This window comes from Peromyscus californicus, unplaced genomic scaffold, assembly GCF_007827085.1.
Source record: "Peromyscus californicus insignis strain IS unplaced genomic scaffold, ASM782708v3 Scaffold_8__1_contigs__length_139910024, whole genome shotgun sequence".
NCBI classification, from domain to species: domain Eukaryota; kingdom Metazoa; phylum Chordata; class Mammalia; order Rodentia; family Cricetidae; genus Peromyscus; species Peromyscus californicus.
In genome coordinates this window covers 4,532,586-4,555,013 of record NW_026294606.1, presented here as the reverse complement: position 1 = coordinate 4,555,013, position 22,428 = coordinate 4,532,586, and the positions used below count along the sequence as shown (strand labels likewise).

The window sequence follows — 22,428 nt, the reverse complement described above, 5'->3', positions numbered from 1 at the left end:
TATTCAGGAAGTGGTCTCCTGTGCTAATTCGTTCAAGGTTACTTCCCACTTTCTCTTCTATCAGGTTCAGTGTAACTGGATTTCTGTTGAGGTCTTTGATCCACTTGGACTTGAGTTTTGTGCTGGGTGAGAGATAGAGATCTATTTGCATTCTTCTATATGCCGGCATCTAATTATGCCAGAACCATTTGTTGAAGATACTTTTTTCCATTGTATAATTTTGGTTACTTTGTCAAAAATCAAGTGTTCATAGGTGTGCAGATTTACATCAGGGTCTTCTATTTGATTCCACTGATTTACCTGTCTGTTTTTATACCAATACCATGCTGGTTTTATTAATATAGCTCTATAGTAGAGCTTGAAGTCAGGGATGGGGATACCTACAAGAGTTCCTTTATTATACAGGTTCTTTTAGCTATCCTGGGTTTTTTGTTTTTCCATATGAAGTTGAGTATTGTTCTTTCGAGGTCTGTGAAGAATTGTGTTGGAATTTTAATGGGGATCATATTGAATCTGTAGATTGCTTTTGGTAAGATTGCCATTTTTACTATGTTAATCCTACCAATCCATGAGCAAGGGAGATCTTTCCATTTTCTGATATCTTCTCCAATTTTGTTCCTCAAAGACTTAAAGTTCCTGTCATACAGGTCTTTCACCTGTTTGGTTAGAGATTGGGTTGAGCAGGTTAGGGGCAAGATGGAGGGAGAGAGTAATGAAAGTGATATCTTGATTGGGGGCAATGACTCAGGGGGGTTAGGGAGAAACACTGTTGCCAAGGAAATTCCCTGGAATCCACAAGGACGACCCAGCTAAGACTCCTGGCAATAGTGGAGAGGGTGCCTGAACTGGCCTTCTCCTGTAATCAGATTGGTGACTACCCTAATTGTCTTCACAGAGTCTTTATCCAGTAACTGATGGAAGCAGATGCAGAGATCCACAGCCAAGCACTGGGGGTCAAGGTCATGACAGGGTTGAGGGGGGTGGTGGCACAGAGACAGCTGGCCTGAGCTCATAGGAGCTCACGGACACTGGAGCAACAGCTAAGGATCCTGCATGGGACCAACCTAGGCCTCCGGAATGTGTGTGACAGTTGTGGGGCTCCTAGCAGTGGGATCATGACCTGTCTCTGGCGCATGAGCTGGCTCTTTGGAACCTATTCCCCATGCTGGGTTGCCTTGCCCAGCCTTGATGCAGGGGGAGGAGCTTGATCCTGCCTCAACTTGATGTGCCATGCTTTGTTGACTTCCATGGGAGGCCTGCCCCTTTCTGAACAGAGACAGAGGAGGAATGGATGGGGGGTGGGAGGTGTAGATAGGTGTAGGGGGAAGGGAACAGGAGGAGAGGAGGGAGGGGAAACTGCACTCAGTGTGTAAAATAAATGAAAAACAAAACAAACAAACAAAAAAAAAAAAGCAGAGGAACAGCCAGATGGCTTAGCAGGTAATGGCACTCACTGATAAGCCCAGTTACCTGAGTTAAAATTCCAGAACTCGCTGGGCGGTGGTGGCGCACGCCTTTAATCCCAGCACTCGGGAGGCAGAGCCAGGCGGATCTCTGTGAGTTCGAGGCCAGCCTGGTCTCCAAAGCGAGTTCCAGGAAAGGCGCAAAGCTACACAGAGAAACCCTGTCTCGAAAAAACCAAAAAAAAAAAAAATTCCAGAACTCACACTGTGGAAACAGAGGCCTATTCCTACAAGTTGTTCCCTGACCACACACACACACACACACACACAGACACACACACACACACATGCACACACACATACACACAAATAAACAAACAAATAAATAAGTGGAAAAAATTTAAAGAAAATAAAAAGGCAAGCAGGGCTAGGGAGAGGCCTCGGTACATCAAAGCACAGGCAGTATAAGTCTAACCCTCAAGCTTGACTCCTGAACACACACAAAAACTCTACCAGTGGTGTGCAACATAACCTCAGCTCTCCTACAGCACAAAGGGAGGTGAAGACTGGAGAATTGGCCAGAGGCTTGCTGGCAAGCTAGCCAAGAGGACAGTGCAGCAGCAAGATCAACAAGAAAGGCCATGCCTCAACAAGGCGGGAGTCAAGGACCAGCTCCCCAGAGATGTCTTCTGAACACCACAGCATGCCATGGCAGCAACACATGTATACACAGATACACAGACACACACAGACACATACACATACACACTAATTTAAATAACACAGGGAAAAAGGAATAACAGGATAATTTAGATAACTACATTCCTTTCTCAAAGTTTTAGGCCTACTGTTCTATGATGGAAACATCTGGAAATATCCCATGTGTTCCACTGTAACAACACTTTTCATTGGTTGACTTGTGGTGCTGTACTCTGAACCCAGGACTGGCTGGGCAGTCCCTCTAGCACCACTGGCCTACACGTCAACTCAAATATAATTTTGAAGTGTTGTGTTTCTCCTATGAACATTTTATATTAAATGGGGTAACATGGACACAACAGAATCATGTAGCTATTACATAGGAAGATCATGGTCCTTACACTAAAGTATACAAAAGATAAATGATGAACTTTACATATTAAAGGGGAAATAACATATAAATAAAAAAACAGGTCTTGGAATATAGCTCACAAGTACAACACTTGCCTAGTATATACAAAGTCATGGGTTCAATCCCCAGAACCATTAAAAAAAAAGAGTGCTGTGTATATACATCATATACTTTAGTATCATCTAGAGCTCATCCACACCCAAGTTCCCACATTGTTAAACTAAACAAAATATTATATTCATAGACACATTTGTGCTCCTAGGACTCATCTCATTAAATCTTTGTAATTTATAATGAAGATACCAATACTATCTCTATACCCAGAAAGAGAAGAATGACAGGTTAAGTAACTAACTCTAGACTGTGGAGCCAGTGAATGGTTGGGCGAAATTCACCTCCAGGCTCATCTGCCCCCACAGCCCACTGCACTACACTTACTATGTTAAGTGGGTTTCCCCAGCTGTGATACAAACATTTTATTTTGTTACATTTTACCAGTTATGTTAGGACTGTACATGATGTTTACATAATGCAGGGCCACCCTATCAAATACTAAAACTAGTAATTATACGTACAAGTAATCTCCCCAAATATTTTGGCCTATTTATTTATCTATTTAATTCCTTAGAGAGAGGCTCTCCCAATGTCCCAGGCTAGCCTCCAACTAGCAATCTTCCTGTCATGAGTCTCCCACATGCTAGAACAGGTGCCCACCACCACTTTCCATTACTTTGACCTTTTTTAAGAAAACAACAAAAAGAAAAGGTCCAAATACTCTGCACCCTCTTTGTTAAAAAATAAAATCTGAAGGTTGGAGAGATGGATCAGCAGTTAAGAGTAGATACTGGTATTACAGAGGACCAGAGTTTGGTTCCCAGCAACCATATCAGGTGACTTACAACTACCTGTAACTCCAGCTCCAGGTGGATCGCCTCTGGCCTCCAACAGTACCTGCATGCATGCACATATATGCATAATTAAAAATAATATAATAAAATATTAGAAGAATAAAGTTCAAATACTTCATGTTGACATGTTCATCTTTATAAACTTTTTGTAGCTAAAACTTTAAGAAGACATGTTCTTAAATATTTATTTTTATTATTTTTAATTATGTGAATAAAGTAGTATGGGCAGTTTAATATAGTGCCTACAGAGGCTAAAAGATGGCGTTGGATTCTCTGGAGCTAGAGTTACAGAAGGTGCTGAGCTGGCCAACATGAGTGCTGGGAACCAAATTCAGGACCTCTTCAAGAGAAAGTCACATGGGCTGGAGAGATAGCTCAGGGTTTAAGAGCACTGGCTGTTCTTACAGAGGTCGTGAGTTCAATTCCCAGCAACCAAATGGTGGCTCACAACCATCTGTAATGAGATCTGGTACCCTCTTCTGAACTGCAGGCATACATGCAGACAGAACACCGTATACATAAAAAATAAATAAATCTTAAAAAAAAAAAAAAAAAGGAGCAAGCCACACTCTTAACCTCAAGCTGAGCTACCTCTCCAACCCCAATGGTCACTAAATTTTTAATTGTTTTATAAATAAGTATGCGTATCTATATGACTATATGCTCTATGTGTGCAGTGCAGATATGCACAGAAGCCAGAAGAGGGGTCAGAGTCTCCGAAGATGGCATTGTAAGTGGTTGCGAACCACCTGACATGGGTGCTGGGAACCAAACATGGAGCAGTGAGCTCTCACTTGCACTAGCAGTCCTCACGTTACAATCCCTAATCAAATAACAGAGTCAGGCAGTGGGAAGAATGAATACTGCATCATGAAACAGCAATGGAAGGAATATTCTGACAAACAGATACCTCAGCACAGTGACCATAAATGATGCACAAGTGCCCACTGCCACCATCATCTCGTAAACATTTAATCTTAAAAAGTGAATGTAGGCAAGCTGTAAGTACACATAAAAGACATACCTGTATGCCAAGACAGGCATACATTAGGATAGTCACCTAATCCAGAACGTGACATATTTTAAACATCACACAGACCCTTCAATAAACACAACAGAACAATGGGCTGTTTGTTGTTTTTAAAGAATTATGAGGGCCAGGCAGTGGTGGCACATGCCTTTAATACAAGTACTTGGGAGGCAGACGTAGGAGGATCTCTGTATTCAAGGCCAGCATGGTCAACTGAGTGAGTTCCAGGACAGCTAGGGCTACAAAGAGAAACCCTGTCTTGAAAAATCAAACAAACAACAAAAAATATTAATAATACCTATTATTATGAGATACAACCAACAAATAAAATTTATTTGAATGGTGATACTAATAAGTCAAGTATTAAGAAGGTATTTTTTCAGCAGTCAGAAAACAAGAAATGAAATTAAGAACCACTATGCATATTGCTGGGCACAAAAATGAACTTGTGGCAACATAAGAAATTTATACCTGATAGTAATCAAACTAAAGAATCTATAGATCAAATGCAATGGCAGATACAATATATGGACAGTGAGAAGGATGAAATAACAATGGCAGAATGCTGGCCACTGCTGAGCTTAGGAGTTCATGGAACTGCTCTACTTCTCTGGGAAGTTGCAAACTCCCTTAAGTTTCTGGGAAACAATGTATGTAACTTGCTTATTTCTCATCTAAACAAATCCATGTAAAACTGTGACTCTACAACAACCCAAGAACACAGAGATTATTTTCTAGTAAGGCATTATCCTGTTGATATCTCTGTAGCAGTAACCCTATTTTTCCACCCTTATTTAACAGAGGTATATGCTGAAGTAGTCTATTCGTTTACTTGGAAAAATAATCATACCATAGGGAATACCTATGACTTACTTAACAGTCTCCACTAGAACATGCAAACAGCACTGTGGCAAGATTGTAAATGACAGGACAATGATGACACATGGGAACTCATGAGGTGGGACACAGTATGAGCCTTGCTGTGTGAGTTTTAAAAACCCCTCAATATGACTACACTAAGCATAACCCCTAATACAGAGTGCTTCATTTCTGATGTTAGAGGACCTATAAATTAATTGAAACACATACACACAATAAAACATATACTCATACACCCATACATAACCCAAGAGAAGAAAAGATACAAAGAATAACACAATTTGGGCAAAATAGAAATGTATAATTTAAGACATGTCAGGTAACCTTGTGAAGGAGGATAGACAGTCTTTAGAAGGTTAGCAAGTCAGGTGAGGACTACAGTAGGCACTCAACAAAGGTCTCAGTGAATGATACTCTGTAAATGGCCTATTTCTTCTCACAGTATCGAGAAGCACATCAAAACTGACATGTCTAAAAACATATCCTTAGCAAACTGAAAGTTTCTAATTAAAACATTAAGCTTTTAATTAAGAACATCTTCGCCATTATAAAAAAGAAAACAAAACAATTACTTAAGAACTAGAGACTCCAAATACAACTGCCTTCAACTGCTTATGTATGTATCAAGGCAACAACACTCAGAATGACTAAGGACATACTTCTACTCACATCAAAACATTTACTCACTTCATAAGACTCGAATTCTTCTTACTGAATGGTCCAATGATTTTAAACATCAGCTCCACAACTCCATTTTTACCTAAAGATACTGAGTTCACAGCTGAGAAACAAGAAAAAGATACAAAGTGATTTGAGTCTTTCTGATAAATGCAAAAACATTCCAAAGTATTTAGTCAATACGAATGCAAGCTGTCCAGTACACTGTGAAGGTCTGCTGTAGGATTTGAGGGGATTGGTTGGTATTTCACTTTATTTTTATGGGAAGCTGGAAGGAACTAGCATTCCGAAAAAAGTTATTATGAGATGACACCAGGAAGTGAGTGTGGGGAATAAGAGACAAGTATTGGCTCTGCTCTAAGAAAACTGAGCATAGCAGCAATGGCAGAGACTATAAATCATGACAACATCATTGTCCAGATGCAGGAAGAGTTGTAGGCTGCTTATTCCACTGAGCATCCCCACTTCAGAGTGAGACAGAGAGGGACTTCTGGGAAAAGTGATGCCTGATCCCACTCAATGTGAATAGGAGTTAGCGCTAGAAGGTGGACGTTTCTGTAACAGCTCAGCAGATAGGTACAGCATGGACAATGTCAGAATGACAATCACAGGTATGAACAGTTACATGTGACACAGTGCCTGCAAATGGGAAGGTGAGAAAAGACATACAAGGGTCTTCTTGTTGGGACCTCAGCTGCAGGAACTGCCCAAGCAGAAACAAGTTAGATGTGCATTTCAAACAGCCAGGGCAGCGCTCAAGAGCACTCTGCAGAGTCCCACCTAGTGAGATACACCCAGGATCTTTACTAAAGCAACCTCTGAGTATACAACAATGACAGTTTTGGTATGCTACAGAGAACAGGCAGTAAGAAAACTGTGCCAGTATTTTAAATTCTGAACAAATGTTACTTTAAAAAAAATTACACATAAATTGGGTGTGGTAGTTGGCTGCCTTTAATCCCAGCACTCAGGAAACAGAAGCAGGTGGATCTCTCTAAATTTGAAGTCAGACTGGTCTACACAGTGAGTTCTAGGACAGTCAGGACTACATAGGGAGACCCTGTCTCAAAAACAAACACAAACACACACACACACACACACACACACACACACACACAAAATTACACATAAACCATTTGTTAGGCTCCTAGTAGATTGACTACACCACAGTTCCTCTGTCCCATGGGAACCCCAGTCTCCGCTTTACCACCTGGGTCAGCCTTCCTGTCATATTTTTACCATCTTCTTCTCTTGGTTGGCTGCTGTATTTAAAATTATTTCATTTTTAATTCAAATCAAGTTTTAATTTTTCAATCAATTTTCCTCTTTCCTAATTAATGTGTTTTTTGCTTTTTGTTTGTTTTTGGCTTTTCAACACAAGGTTTGGTTTCTCTGTGTAGCCCTGGCTGTCCTGGAACTCGCTCTATAGACTAAGATGGCCTTGAACTCAAGAGATTCACCTGCCTCTGCCTCCCAACTGCTGGGATCTAAATCAAGTTTTTCTTTTGACCCTTTCCTAACTCATCCCTCAATTTTACTATTAATGTCTATCCTTAACTCTGTTGATTAATTATCAAATTCTTTGCTTGTGTTCTTCTTAGTCATATGTGTTCATTTGTTTCTGAGCATACCCTCAACTAAATTGTCAGCATGCACAATGTGTGTACACACATACTTTGTGCTGCATCAATATTTTTTCATGATATACAAATGATGTATACTTCATTTCTAATGTGTGTGTGTGTGTGTGTGTGTGTGCGTGTAGACATGAGTGTACATATGGAGGCCAGAAGTCTATGTCAAGTCTTTTTCTAGTCTACATTTTTGAGATGGGTCTCTCATTGTATCTAGAGTTCAGGGAGTCATTCAAACAGGCTGGCCAGCAAGCTCCAGAGAGCCCCTCTCACTCCCTCCCCTGTGCTAGTGTTACAGGCGAAGGACACCAGGGGTCAGGCTCAGGTCCTTTGCCTGTACAATGAGCCCCTTACTAACTGAGCCGTCTTCCTATGGTTCACGCACTAACTAAGATTTCACAGTCAGAAAACACAAGAAATGTTTACCTCGTAGGTTTGGAGACCTAATATAGCAAAGTGAGAGTATGTGGGGGAGGTGATTGGAAGTCATCTCTCTACCTTCCTCAGAGGCCCAGCACTGTTCTTTGTGTGTTCTGCTGCCTCACCATTGAGGAATAAGTCAATGCCGCTGGTAAGACTATGTGCCTTCCTTCTCTTTCATCTGTGAACACCTAGAGTATCTTATGTTTGTTTTCTGTTGCTGTGATCAAAATACCCTGACAAAAGCAACTTATGGGGAAAAGGTTTTATTTAGCTCATAAATCCAGGAAACAGTCCATCATAGCAGGGAGTCAAGGCAGCAAAAGCCTGCAGTAACTGGTCATATAAACCATAATCAGGAATAGAGAGTAATGGACACACGCATGCATGCTTGCTCTCATCTCCCTTTCTCCACTCTTACAGTCTAGAATCCTCTGCCTAGAGAACAGAACCACGCACAAGGGGAGGGTCTTCCCACCTCAATTAACTCAACCAAGGTAGTCACCCATAGAAATGCCCATAGGCAAGCTGATCTAGACTATCCCTTATTGAGACCCTCTTTCCTAGGATAGTCTCCATTTCTCAAGTTGACACTTACAGCTATGGCCCAGACAGATACATTTCCCAGCTGCCAATACCCCATACTCTTCGATTGTAGCCTTTTCCACAGGCTCCCCTCTCACCCCAGTCCTTTTCAAATGAAAGGAACTGGTGAGAATTCTCAAGATCTTGTCACCTTCCCTTCTTACTGCAAATCGCTTTTGTTGACTTACGAGTCATATTAAAGTTTACTTTCCACAAATTTTAGAGATTTATTGACTTTAGATGGTTTTTGAACTTCATTTTGTATAATTTCACAACCCTGAGTAAATCATAGCCACCCTGAAGTACTCACAGTTGGTAGAATACACTCGCAAGAGCTGAAGACAAGGCAGAACCAGGCGATAGTTCTGAAAGTGCTGCTTGACCAAATTTAGAGTTACATTCAGTGCCCCATTAACTCTAGCTTTCACTCCAAATTTCTTATCTGTTTAAAAAAAATTATTCACATAAAACTTTTGAACAAAAAAAAGATGAAAAGCAATGAAGACAAAGGATATAACTCAATGGTAGAGGGCTTGCCTAGAATTGCCAGGCAAAACAGCAGTGACGTATTAAATCTGTACTATATATTCATATCAGATGCAAAGTTGGCATGAAATAATCAAAAAGATAACTATTTATGTATAATCTCTAATACCCTTTGCCCTTCTGAAACACATCCTACAACAACAAGGCAGGAGACTAAGAGAGGGGAGGGCTAGAGCAGCCCAGCATATATGGTCCCATGCGAGGAGAAGATACCTGATGTATGCTCCAGTGAGCCCAACTCCACACACCTCCCACAAATACAGGTAGGAAGAGGAGTAAATAATCTAAATATCCATTACCAATATTATTTAATGTGAACATATTATTTTCATACCTATAAAATAATATACAAATTAATAAAAAATATTAATATCTTAAAATAGAAAATAATGTGGCAAATATATCAAACAGATTTCTAAGAGGGGAGTTAGAATGGCTTAACAGTTAGAAGTGCTTACTACTCTTCCAGGGGACCCAAGTTCAGCACCCAGGACCTACAGCAAGCACCTTACAACTACATGTCAGTCCAGTTCCTGGGAGAGCTGAAAACTCTGGCCTCCTCAGGCATCTGCATTCATGTACACGCACACACACACGCACATGCACGCACGCACGCATGCACACGCATGTTAAAATGATAAAACTAAATCTTTTAAGAATTTATGAGGAAAGAGAAAAGCTCTTGTGGTAACTCAGTACATGATATGGCACATGACAACCAAGTCAAGGCAGTTCACATTTCCATCTCCTTAAATACTTTATTTTTAATTTCTGAATAAAATAATATTTATATATATTTATAGAATACAGGGTGATATCTTAGTACACATATATTTGACATTTCTACCTATTAGCATTACTTTGTCTACAGAGAACAGAAGCTCTGGATTTTTATTCTCACAAAGAGATCACAACAATTAAAAAAAATTATTAAGTAACAAGATCTGAAGAATATTAAGAAACAGGACCAGCAGAAGTAAGTCATTAACAACACAAATTTTCATGCAGAAAAAATTAGATATTCCTAAGGGAAAGTAACTTTTATTTCAAAAAAAAAAAACAGAAAATCACTCGAGAAATTATTGTACAACCTGAATGAATGACATAAGAACAGAGAAGTTGTACAAATACTAACGGGAAAAGTACAATTTAAGATGCAGAATAAAAAGATGACCTAGAATTAAAGTGGAAGGAACAGATACATCGATATCTTAATTTCATGAAAAGTAAAAGATAACTTGGTTGTAATTAGAGAGGAAGAATGTACTATCACATTTACCAATAAATAAAACTTTGTTTTTCATTTTCTACAAAAATATCAGAAAAGGAATTCATGAATCTCAAGTACGGAAGTTAAAGAAGAATAAGATAGATATGTTTAGTCTCAGGGTCACCACACAGCTGCATTCTTATAAACATGATCTGTTAAAAGTATGAGCTAAACACCTGCATGCTACATGAAGACATACATGCCTACATGTATGCATAGCATGTTCACATCAAGACTCCTCAAAGTGATCCAGGAATCCAATTGATGAGAGAGAGAAGAGATACTGCAGGTGAGGGACATCGAGATCAAGATGGGAGGACATGCAGAGATGACCGGCCACACTGGTGGAAGCCCATGAACTGTGGACTGGTGGCTGTGGAGCCCCCATGGGACTGAACTAGGCCCTCTGGATACGGAAGACAGTTGTTCGGCTCAAACGGTTTGGGGGGCACCAAGGCAGGGGGATTGGGATCTGTCCCTGGTGCATGGGCAGACTTCTGGAATCTGGTGACTGTGGTGTGATGCCTTGCACAGCCTTGGTGCAGTGGGAAGGGGCTTGGACCTGCCTAGGCTCAGTGTGCTGGGCTCTGCTGACTCCCCATGGGAGACTTCGATTTGGGGGGTGTGGGGTTGGGGGTGGCTTGGGAAAGAGGGCTGGGGGGTGGGAGGAGGGAGGAGGGTGGGTTTGTGGATAGTATGTGGAGTGAGTAGAAAATTTCTTAAAGAAAAATGAAAAAAAAAAAAAGACTCCTCAAAGTGAAAACAATGTATAGACAACTCTACACTGAGTTTAGGTTCCACTCAAGGAGTTTTCTGTTCCCCTAAATAAGCAGCCTCTCCTGGTCCTGGGCCTGCCCTCTCCTTATTCACTGTGCTTTTCGTATTTCACATGTCTCTTTGCAGCTTGGACCCTCACAGCTTTTCACATCTGCTTTGGTCTTTGTAAATGGGAAGTTTCCAGAGCACTCAACTGCACACAGTACAAATGTGATTATCAGTGAAAATGCTGTCACAGCAACACGCTCATTTGTAAACACTTCCACACACTACACTCACAACCCTCCTTCTAACTTCACCAGAACACACATCGTGTTCACTTTCTACGTGTATCTGTATGTACACATATATACATATGCATATGCAGATATGCACATACATATATATGCATATGGGCATACACAAGCACGAAGACACTGTGATAATGGCATTCTTCCCCTTCTATACCACATTCAAAACAACTCTTTATGAATCTTGGATCCCAGGTTCTTGCTGGTTTACTGTAAAAATATTCCACTGTTAAACTCAAGAAAAAGTAGTGCTTTGCATTTCAAAATTTAAGCAGTTTCAGACAAAGATTCCCTGGGCAGTGGTTGCATATTCCTTTAATCCCAGCACTTGGGAGGCAGAGGCAGGTGGATCTCTGTGAGTTCGAGGCCAGCCTAGTCTACAGAGTGAGTTCCAGGACAGCCAAAACTACACAGAGAAACTCTGTCTCAAAAAAACAAAACAAAACAGAACAAGATTAAAAGTTACAAACACAGTTAGATGGTTCTATATTCAATAATCATAAAAATGGAACTCTTACCTTTTGGTCCAATCTTTGCAAGAATGGAATGAGTCTGCACCATTAGTTCCTCATGTGGGGGAGATTCTTTGCTGGCGTTCATAAGCAGTTGTAACAATATTTGTGATCCACCCTTGGCAACTAAGAAACTTGCTCTTCGACCTCCACCTAAAATTTTTTTAAATATTGCAAACAGCATATCTTCCCACAGTGGGCATGATGATTAGTTAGCCCTCAAGAAATGTTCAATCCAATCATTCATTTCTGAAACTAAGTACTATCAAAATCATATTTTTTGTTTTGGTTACAGGGTCTCCTTATACAGCCAAAACTAGCCTTAATATTTGTGGTCCTTCTGCATCAATCTTGCAAATGCTGGAAAGACAGGCATTGCCACCATATTCAGCTCCCACTTTGTTTTGTTTCACTTATTTATCTAAAATGCACATACAAAAAATAAACACAAATGATATCAAAGTTCTAGGGTCAAGGTGCTGTATAAGTAGGCAAGGAGAATTTGAGCAGTATCTGAAGATATCAAAAATAATGCACTGAGCCAGGCGGTGGTGGCGCACGCCTTTAATCCCAGCACTCGGGAGGCAGAGCCAGGTGGATCTCTGTGAGTTCGAGGCCAGCCTGGGCTACAGAGTGAGTTCCAGGAAAAGCGCAAAGCTACACAGAGAAACCCTGTCTCGAAAAACCAAAAAAAAAAAAAAAAAAAAAATGCACTGCAGTGGAGAGATGGCTCAGTGGTTAAGAGCTTCCTGTGCAATCATAAGGCAATCCCAGCCACCCATGTAATAAGCTGAGCACAGTCTCACGGCACTGTGGACAAAGACAGGATGATCAATGGGACTGCCGCCTAACAGCCTAGCTGAAAACCTTAAGCTCCAGGTTCAGACCCTGCTCAAAGAAATAAGGTGGAGAGTAAAAAAAGTCCAACACTCAGTGCCTTCTTCTAGCATATACATATTCCCCACTCCCTCAGACAGGAAGTAACAACAAGAACATGACATTTCATTTCCAAAATTTTAATATCAAGAAACTTTAAATGAAGTTCATAGGACACAAAGCTGGTCACTATTTATAAACACAAATCAAAGTAAATCAAAACTCACCAGAAGATACCAGCTCGACAAGAATACTTAAGATATTAAGTATAGTTTGAAGATCTTTCGTATTCTGAAACAAATAGTTGATTTGCAGTTAATTTGTTTTATTAAAACACTGGTTTTTTTATTTCAAATGTTTTAACCTGCTGGTAACGACCTACATCTAACAAATGACCTTTCTAATTTCTATAGGCACAACTGTATTGGCTTCTACTATACTCTTATTAAAACTTCAGTATCTTCATCACTTTTCTTACATTTACATATTTGTGTATATGGAAGTGAACATGGAGTTCCTGGGACAACTTGCACACACAGATTCTCTCCTTCTACCATGTGGGTCCTTGGAATTGAACTGAGGTCATCAGACTTGGCCATAAGTGCTTTAACATGCTCAGCACCCATGTTAAGCAGCTCACAGGCACCTTGAACTTCTAGCCTCCATGAGCACCTACACTTAAACACATACGCACAGACACATATATATAATTAAGATAATAAAAATGAGTTCTTTGTTAAGAAAAAAAGACTAAAATTTAGGGCCAGCCAGATGACTCTGCAGGTAAAGGTGCTTGCTGCACAAGCCTGAAGACCTGACTCTGATCATCCGAACCCACATAAAGGTGGGAGGAGAGAACCAACTCCACGAAATTGTCCTCTGGCATCCACATGTGCCGTGGCAGGTATGCCCTCCTACACATACAGAATAAATGTTTAAAAACATCTGAGATTAAATTTTAGTTATTATAATCATTGGCAAATATATGCTTACATAATACATAGTAGTGCATTCACATATGTATGTTCACTTCAGTGTCCCTCCTGCTGTGTGTGTTAATAACTTCAACACCCCTCCTGTGACAGTTACAACACTGAAGGCTGTTAGTGGCATACCTCCAATGTTGACAACAGAACTTCAATGCCAGTAGAACCTTTGGTTGTCATTTCCCTCCTTGTTTTTTCTGAAAGGTAAAAAATAATTTATTTAAATGTGAACCAAAAAAAAACCATAACAATTTGTTACATATAGCTAACACTGTAAACAATTTAATCTGACTCTTGGATGTTCATCCCTTTAACACTATAATTCTATTCTGTGAATGGGATTTCATTTTCAATTAACAAGACTTTCTCTTCTTAAATATAATGTACTATGATAAGTCCCTGTCAATCCTTCCAAAAAGTCTTAAAATTAGAAATGGCAGTGAGCTGTAATGCAGGTAGAAATTGCGATGGAAGGCCTTTTTACATTATGAGCTAAACTGAAAAACAGCTCATCAAAATGAGTGACAGCAGACACCTCAGGCCATTTTCAAACATTTCCATTGTATTTAATGTAGATCAAAATTCTGAATCACATAAATGAGCCACCCAAGGAAGGACTGTCCTGTGAGAAGCTAAAGATGCCAACATTCCAATGACTGTCCTTACCACTGGATGGGAACTGTGCAAACACTTTGCTTTACTCTGCAGACCCAGAGCTTATGACCTCTACTGACTCTGCAGACCTCTCAGAGCAACACATCATTACATTCAGAGGTTTGAAGCCCTTCATACTTTTTCAGACTCGGATATTAATGTCAGAACGAACTCTGTTAATGCAGGGGACCAAGACATTAATCTCAATATTTTGAGGTCTAAAAAATGAAAGACAAAGGATCCACTCTCAATGTTGTATAAATTCTACAATTAAGCTTCTAAGACAGGAGGGCTAAATTCCATGTTTCATATGGAGATAATCAAGGGAGTTTAGGAGCAGAGGGCTGCATGAGAGGAAAATATCCACTGGAGGAGTGGGAAAGACCGCTACACCTTTCCATAAGTATTTCAAGTCTCTTACATTCATCTCTCTCTTTACTGCCTTCTTTTGTGTTGTTGTTGTTTTTAATTTAATTAAATTCTATTTAAACTGAATTTAAGTTCTGAGTGTTTTCTATTAGAATTAAATTCCGCTTCCTATTGTGGCCTATGTTTGCTCAGGGCAGATGATCTCACATAGGAATTATTAGAGGGACAAATGTACATAAAGGTTTCAGTTTAATACTGTTTGTGACAGTTACCATGCCCACTAAACAAGGATACAGTTCAGTCCATGTGATGTCACAACTTAAAGAAACCATGTGCCTTTCAAACCAGACATCTCCATAAATGGTATGAAGACAGGAGACACCCCTCATGTCTGCTCACTGCTACATTCTGCTAATGCTAAACAGCATGGCAAACTCACCTACAGGCATATTGTGTTCATAAACTGAAATTCTTTTTTTTAAGTATATATTCCTTTGGTAATCTAAACTATCTTTTATCTTTTACTCAGCCCAGCTGTCACCACCAAAAATTATTAGGTCTTACAAGAAAACAAAATATTGTTTGAAGGAGCCATCCTTGTTATAGAAAGCACAGCTGGTGCCTCAGTACAGTCAAGTCACTTTTGATGCTAGTGTTACAGATATCCTCAGAAGACACAGAGCTCTGCATCACTAATGAGCTACACCCTGTCAGCATCAAACAGTGAAATCTCTGTGCCTGTGAACACAGTCCAAGGCAGCCTCTAACTCCTCACCAACTTCTAACCATAACCTTGGGATTCTAGACACTAAATGAAAACAAAGTGTTAAACTAACAATTTTCCACTCTACTCCAGGTTTTCCCATGATCTTGGAAGCCTTTGACATTCATATGGAAAATGCATTTAAACACCACAGTTTTGTGCTACAAGTCACAGGAATATGAAGTAGAAATTCAGCTGAATATAGTAAAGTTATACCTGGGAGAATCAAGGAATTCTTCCAGAGTAACCCAAATCTCAAGGCATATTTGGTATTACTTGGCTTTTAATATATCAGCTGTTTCCTGTTATGAATTTCTTGTGCGCTCTCATGCCTTCCCCAAGAACTTCTAACAGTGTAGTTTATCTGATATACTTCTCTAGCATCCAAAGCCAAACAGCAGACAGGACAAAGCACTTCAGATCAACCACTGAGTCTCCTGAATTAAGGTAAACACCTTTATGGAGACACCGTCTATCTCCTAAGCCTAGGTACATAGCTTTGTTTCTTGTGCAAATTAAGCCCAGACCCTCCTTTCTTATACAGCCTTAATGGTATTTATACTAACATTATAGACTCCTAACATTTTACCTAACCACTCCTAGGAATGTAGTTAGAGCACATAAATTCCCTTTTTCTGATATATTAACTGATTTTAGCTCTTAGGTGACCTCTTCCCTTAACCACTCCCCTTTTGGGTTGGAAAAGAAAGCCTGACAGTCACTGCCTGAGGAAAACTCTTATCTGCCTTTATGACCCTATAAGAATTCAAGCCTGGTGACCTTGCCTTAGCCAGGGCACTGCTACTACAGGGGTATATAACTGTAAACCTCAGGCACTTGGGGAACTAGATTGGAGGACTGGATGGAGAACTAGAAGGAGAAGATAATAGATGAGGAAGAGCCTGATGGGGAAGAACTAGGCAGGTAAGAATGAGATGAGAAAGACCAAGATGGGGCAGAACTAAGATGAAAGAATTAAGATAGCATTTAGAGGGAACAGTAGAAAGAGGTACAGAGAATCAGGCAAGAAAGGACCTAAGTATGAGAGCAGAAAAGAAGCTGTGGAGAGGGAGAACTGACTCAGAAGAATAAAGTATATGGACTGAAGAGATTTGTGTGTGTAGATTTATTAGTGAACCCCTCAGATTAATCCACCGCCAATAGCGTCTCTTCTGGAACTCTGGAAGGCTATTGAGGGGCTGGACCCTAATAGCTTTCCATAGTTCTGCCAGGCAGTAGTGGCACATGTCTTTAATCCCAGCACTTGGGAGGCAGAGGCAGGTGGATCTCTGTGAGGTCAAAGCCAGCCTGGTCTACAAAGCAAGTTCCAGGACAGCGAGGGTGGTAGCACATAGAAACAGTCTGTCTCAAAAAATCAAAAAGACACGAAGATTAAAAAGTAAACACCAGCTTCTTGGCCTCCTTACAACAAAATTCATCCCTGTGCTCCAATTTGTCAACCTTCAGTAAGTGTTTTTCAGGATCAGGATGGTGTATGAAGATGGAGATCCCAGAAACATAAACACCTGATGAGGAAATTTGCAAGGAGAAAGCAGAGTCCCACAGGGAAGAGGTCAGATGGGCTACAGCTGGGAACACTCAAGGGACAGGATGACCCCAGCCCTCAAGAGCTCACATCACACTAACACATGTCCCATATGTCAGGAATGAAGCAACAGAATTTGGTAGATTATCAGGATGCGAATAAACACTGTTCATCTCTGTGTACTGGATGCAAGTGGGTTTCTGTGGGTCTTACTGTGGCTCACAACTAAGAGTCTGAGTCTCAGAAGAGCCCTCAGGCTTAAACTTGTGAGCAATACTAGAACTGCTGGGACCCGGGGAAGGAACTATTATGGGTGTGTTTTTACAAGGGATAGTAATGTTATGTCAGATGGGATTGTAAAATTATGATCTTCTTTGGAAATTGGGTACGAAGTATGTCTCCGTGCTGAGTGATGACTATGCTAGACTGAGATGCCTGTGAGGTGTTACTAAGTGGAAAGTGCAGGGGGCCGTCCACGCATGCAGGCATTCTTGGCTTCCTGGCTGTTGTGAAGTGAGCAAATCGACTCCCCCACACTCATCCCACCATGGCATGTAGCCTCCTGAAGGGCTAGAGACAGCGGTGCCAGCTGACCATGAACTGTGGCCTCTGAAGCAGAGCCAAAATACATATTTCCTCCATAATCTGTTTCTCAGGCATCTGATCAGAGATCAAATCTAAACAACTGCATGGAAAATCAATTATCTCCAAAGTCGTTCAGTTTCCTACTTCTATAAACCAATCTGAGAAAGGCCCATTTTTACAGAAAACCATTCAGTTATCAAAAATTGGAATATTCTTCATATCAAAAATCAGAACATTCTTAGTATCTACTTTTTTTTCTAAAGATTTATTTATTTACTATGTATACAATGTTCTGCCTACATGTATGCCTGCAGGCCAGAAGAGGGCACCAGATCTCATTACAGATGGTTGTGAGCCACCATGTGGTTGCTGGGAATTGAACTCAGGACCTCTGGAAGAGCAGTGCTTTTAACTGCTGAGCCCCCTTAGTATCCACTTTTAAAGAATTGAAAAAGTATTCCAAAAACAAGATGGAATCCCAGCTTACCTTGACTTTGAGCCAAATGAAGAATTTTGGATGTAACATATCTGACAGTATCTGACTCTGTGGAATCCGTATTGATCTTCTCCAGCTGGGCCAGGAGTCCCACAACCCGAGAACTATTGGCAAGGCTAAAAAGAACATTACTCTCCATTAGTGTGGCTTCTGTGTCAGCAGCAAAGAGAATGTTGCTCAGAGGGATCATTATTTAAGCATTAACCACTTCATGTCATAGCCCTTCACTGTCTTTTATAACACTGTTAAATTCTGATTGGAAAACACACTCTATTTCAGAAAATCACAAACAACAAATATACACATGCAAATACGCAACAAATATTCACCGATCCGGGAATCTTCTACTGCACCTGGAAAGTATTCTACTTTCCAAGGCTTTGCACTTTCTCTGCTCTTCTCAAAACTGAAAATCCCTTTCTCCTGCCCCACTCCATTCTCATCCTTTTTACATAACAGTTATAAACAAATAAGAAGGTACTCCACCAGCAGCTCCCTAAAGCTATCTGACCCTCTCTCTGTGCTCTCACTGATTATGCAAACATGTACACACTTATCTTATCTGACCCTCTCTCTACGCTCTCGTTCCTCATTTGATTGTGTACACTTCATCTGGTTCTACTCTTGCCAACAGACTATAATCAACACCCCCAAGCCAGGTTCAGTGGCATGTTCCTGTAAAGCCAGAACTTGGAAAGCTGAGCCAAAGGGGCTACTCCAAGTTCCAGGCCACACTGGGTACAGAGTAAGACACCATCTCAAAAAATTAAAATAAAATAATCTGCCTCTCACACACAAGTCAAACAAGTATTGACATGAATGATTCAGTTTTTCAGGTAGTGGAAAGTGATCTGGAGGGGAAAGCAGGGTAGAGGAATTATCAGAGGAGGAGTGCAACTGCCAGCAGTCTCCATGACCACCTCACTGAAAAAGTACCCTTTAAAAGCAACAGACAGAAGTAGGGTAGTGAGCCCCAAAGACTGCAGCAGAAGGGAGTCACAGCCACCAGAGCTCCAAGACAAGCACATGCCTGCTGGACTCAGAAATGGCAGTCGCTAAAATAGCTACAACAGCCTGCAAGGAGAAGAGCAGTCAGGGCCGAGCATGGACACAGGAGCCAGCACAGGAAGACTCACCATTCAGAGTCGGGGAAGTCACTCAGATGACTTGGGGTTTTCCAGTTCTTTGGTTTGGCTTGGTGTTTTGGCAGAAAAGCAATGTATTCTCTTTCCTTAAAAAGCTCTCTTTTGAGAACCAACTCCACAGAGTAGTTCACTGACATTCTCACACACCACAGCTTGTGTGCACCCCACAAACACATCATACACACAATAACAACACAAATTGTAAAGCTCTCTTTGGCTGGTCTGTTTGATTGTGTCTGATCTGATTTACCATCTGTGAAGAAGAATGGCCCCCACAGGCTCAAATGTTTGAACACTTGGTCCCCATAAGTGGAACTCTTTGGGAAGGATTAGGAACTGTGGCCCTGTTGGAGGAGGTGTGTCACTGTGGGCAGGCTTTGAGGTTTCAAAAGACTTGTACCATTCCCGGTGTGCTCCTGGCCTCCTGGTTGGGGTTCAAAACGTGGGCTCTTAGCTGCTGTTCTGGCTGCCTGAACCTGCTACCTCCACTCTGCCATCATGGACCCTATGGAACCACAAGCTCAAAAACAAAACAAAACAAAACTCTCTTCTGTAAGTTGCCTTCGTTCCAGTGTTTTATCACAGCAACAGAACCCTAAGGCACTATCTGACAGGGCTACACAAATGACTCTGTCTCAAAAACAAAGAAAGAGGAGGATGAAGTGAATGAGGAGGGGGATGATGATAACAATGATGACAATAGCGACACCATCTATCCCTTCCTTTTTACTGGATCACATCCACCAGCACACACATCAGCTAGGGTCTTTTGCCAGCTGTCCCCATTTGTGGCTGTAAACTGAAAGAATATCTGTATCTGTTTGCTCCCTTTCTTTACACATGGTGCCTGTTTAAACCACTGGTCTACCTTCTAGAAATCAGAAATGCCCTGCATTTCGTTTCACTAGCTCTTCAAGCAAGTCACACACCCACAAGTGGATTTTAAAGAAAATATATCTGAATGTGCCTGTGATAGTTTTAAATGTCAACTTACCACAACCTATAGCTGCCTGGGAAGAGTTGTAATAGGGAATTGTCTAGATCAGGTTGGCCAGTGGTCATGTATGTGGGGACTGTCAACTGATGTAGGAGGACCTAACCCATTCTGGGTGGCACCATTTCATGGGCTGAGCCCTGAGCTCTCTAAGCATACAGTTAGCAGAATACAAGCAAATAAATAAGCAGGCAGCATGGGTGCATTTGTTTCTTTCAAGCTCCTGCTGCGGTGACTCCACTATATTTATGGACTGTAACCTTGAACTCTAAGCTAAGAGAAACTCTTTCCCCTATGTTGCTTTTTATAAGGATATTTCATGACAAGAACAGAAATGAAATCAGCCAGTGCCCAAAGGAAGAGAACTCAAGTATCTATGATTAGTCCCGTGACTGCCACACTAGATATGACCATGTATCTAAGTTGTAGCCGAATGAGATGTAAGCACATATGAGACAGGCAACTTGATATATCCATTCCCATGTCCACTGGTTATATAACTGGAGAAAATGCTTAGGTACAGACAGAAGTGATACACCAGGAAAAGCAGGGCCACTCTACCACCCTTGAGCTATCAACCCTTAAGCATGGCAGTAGCACATTTGAACCTATGCTCCTACTGCATTTTGGGTTTCTCCTCTACCAGCCCGGCCTATACCTCATCTCACACAATGCTTTACCAATTACACTGTACTGTTTCTATAAGTTAAATGCTTGTATGTTTATGTGTAACTTTTTTACATTTATTGAGGAGAGTATGTATGGAGGTCAGAGGACAACTTGACAGAATTGCTTCTATCCTTTCACTATGTGGGTCCCCAGGTTCAAACTTAAGTTGTCAACCTTGGTGACAACTGCCTTTACCTCCTGACCCATCTCACCAGCCTAATACTTATATATAATTACATCAATTACCAGAGCAGTAAAATGGCACAAAATAATGTAAAAACTTGAACAGAACACAAAAAAACAGTCAGATTATAAACAAAGATAATCTCCTCACCATTGTAATACTCTTAAACACATGTAAGCCTGGAAGAATGATCTACATGTTTCAAATGCTACCCTACCATTTATCTATAGGTCAACCAAGGTTAACAAAATTAACTCCTCTGGGAGAATTGCATCACCTATTTCCAAAGGCAGTGTCTAGTGCTTTCCTTTCCACACTCAAAGTATTCTGCAATTTCCATTTCCATTTCCTCCCCACACCACATACTCTACCCCACCCCACCTTCTGTCAGCCCAGAGCCAGGAAGAGCCTGGAATACACAGGGACTGATGTAGTCAATCACAGTGCTTCCCGATCACCTGCAACTGACAACTGTTCTCTGCAAACAAGATGAGACCTACTCATCGTTTGAGATGTGTTTCTTGGTGTCCACTCAGCTCTCCGAAGTCTGCTGCCAGCAGGGAAAGGCAACAGCACTGGCTGTCTCCTCAATCGCCTCACACTAAGTGCCTGAGGCAGCATATCCCACCACAAACACCACCAAGCAGCAGAGTCCTCAATGGTATACACAGGCAAGCAAACGCAGACAACCAGATTCCTGGCAAGCTGTCCCCACCTGCCTTGCTGCTATGCCCTGCTCTCAGGCCACTGCAGATGCTGTGGTGGCAATCCAGCCAATCTGCTGCCTCACAGCCTCTCAATGTTACCTGTGCTCCTCAAGAATAACCCCCACCAGAGCCTGAATGAGGACATTCGAAGCAGTACACAGGGGAGGAGGGGTTAGCTAAATGAAGATGACAACCACAAATGGCTAGATGGGGTGCACATACTTCCACAGCTAAAACTGTCCTGAACATTGTATTCTTTTCCCCCATTTTTTATTCCTTCATAGTTTCATACATGTATATAATAAATTCTAGTCATTTTCACAACCCTCCCATTCCCCTATCATCCCTTTCCTGCAAAACCCTTCTTCCTCTCAACAAGTCCACCCTCCTGCCTTCATGTCTTCTGTGTGT

General features: G+C 41.1%; 1 protein-coding gene across 21 annotated transcripts in view; it reads right to left on the bottom strand.

The window, feature by feature from the left end:
* Positions 1–22,428, bottom strand: part of Agtpbp1 (ATP/GTP binding carboxypeptidase 1) — a 268,316-nt gene that overhangs the window by 219,763 nt on the left and 26,125 nt on the right. For 20 of the 21 annotated variants that reach the window (XR_008215687.1, XR_008215685.1, XR_008215686.1 and 17 more), the window contains 6 exons: positions 18,310–18,434; positions 14,035–14,102; positions 13,147–13,210; positions 12,050–12,196; positions 8,959–9,090; positions 6,019–6,112 (listed from right to left, as the gene is read on the bottom strand). Coding sequence is in view for 17 of the 21 variants with exons in the window: in XM_052727755.1 (XP_052583715.1) it covers positions 6,019–6,112; positions 8,959–9,090; positions 12,050–12,196; positions 13,147–13,210; positions 14,035–14,102; positions 18,310–18,434 (630 nt within the window). In the remaining 4 variants the exon portion in view is untranslated. Of the gene's footprint in view, positions 1–6,018; positions 6,113–8,958; positions 9,091–12,049; positions 12,197–13,146; positions 13,211–14,034; positions 14,103–18,309; positions 18,435–22,428 lie in introns of those variants that run through there. The other variant, XM_052727761.1, reaches the window with a different exon arrangement.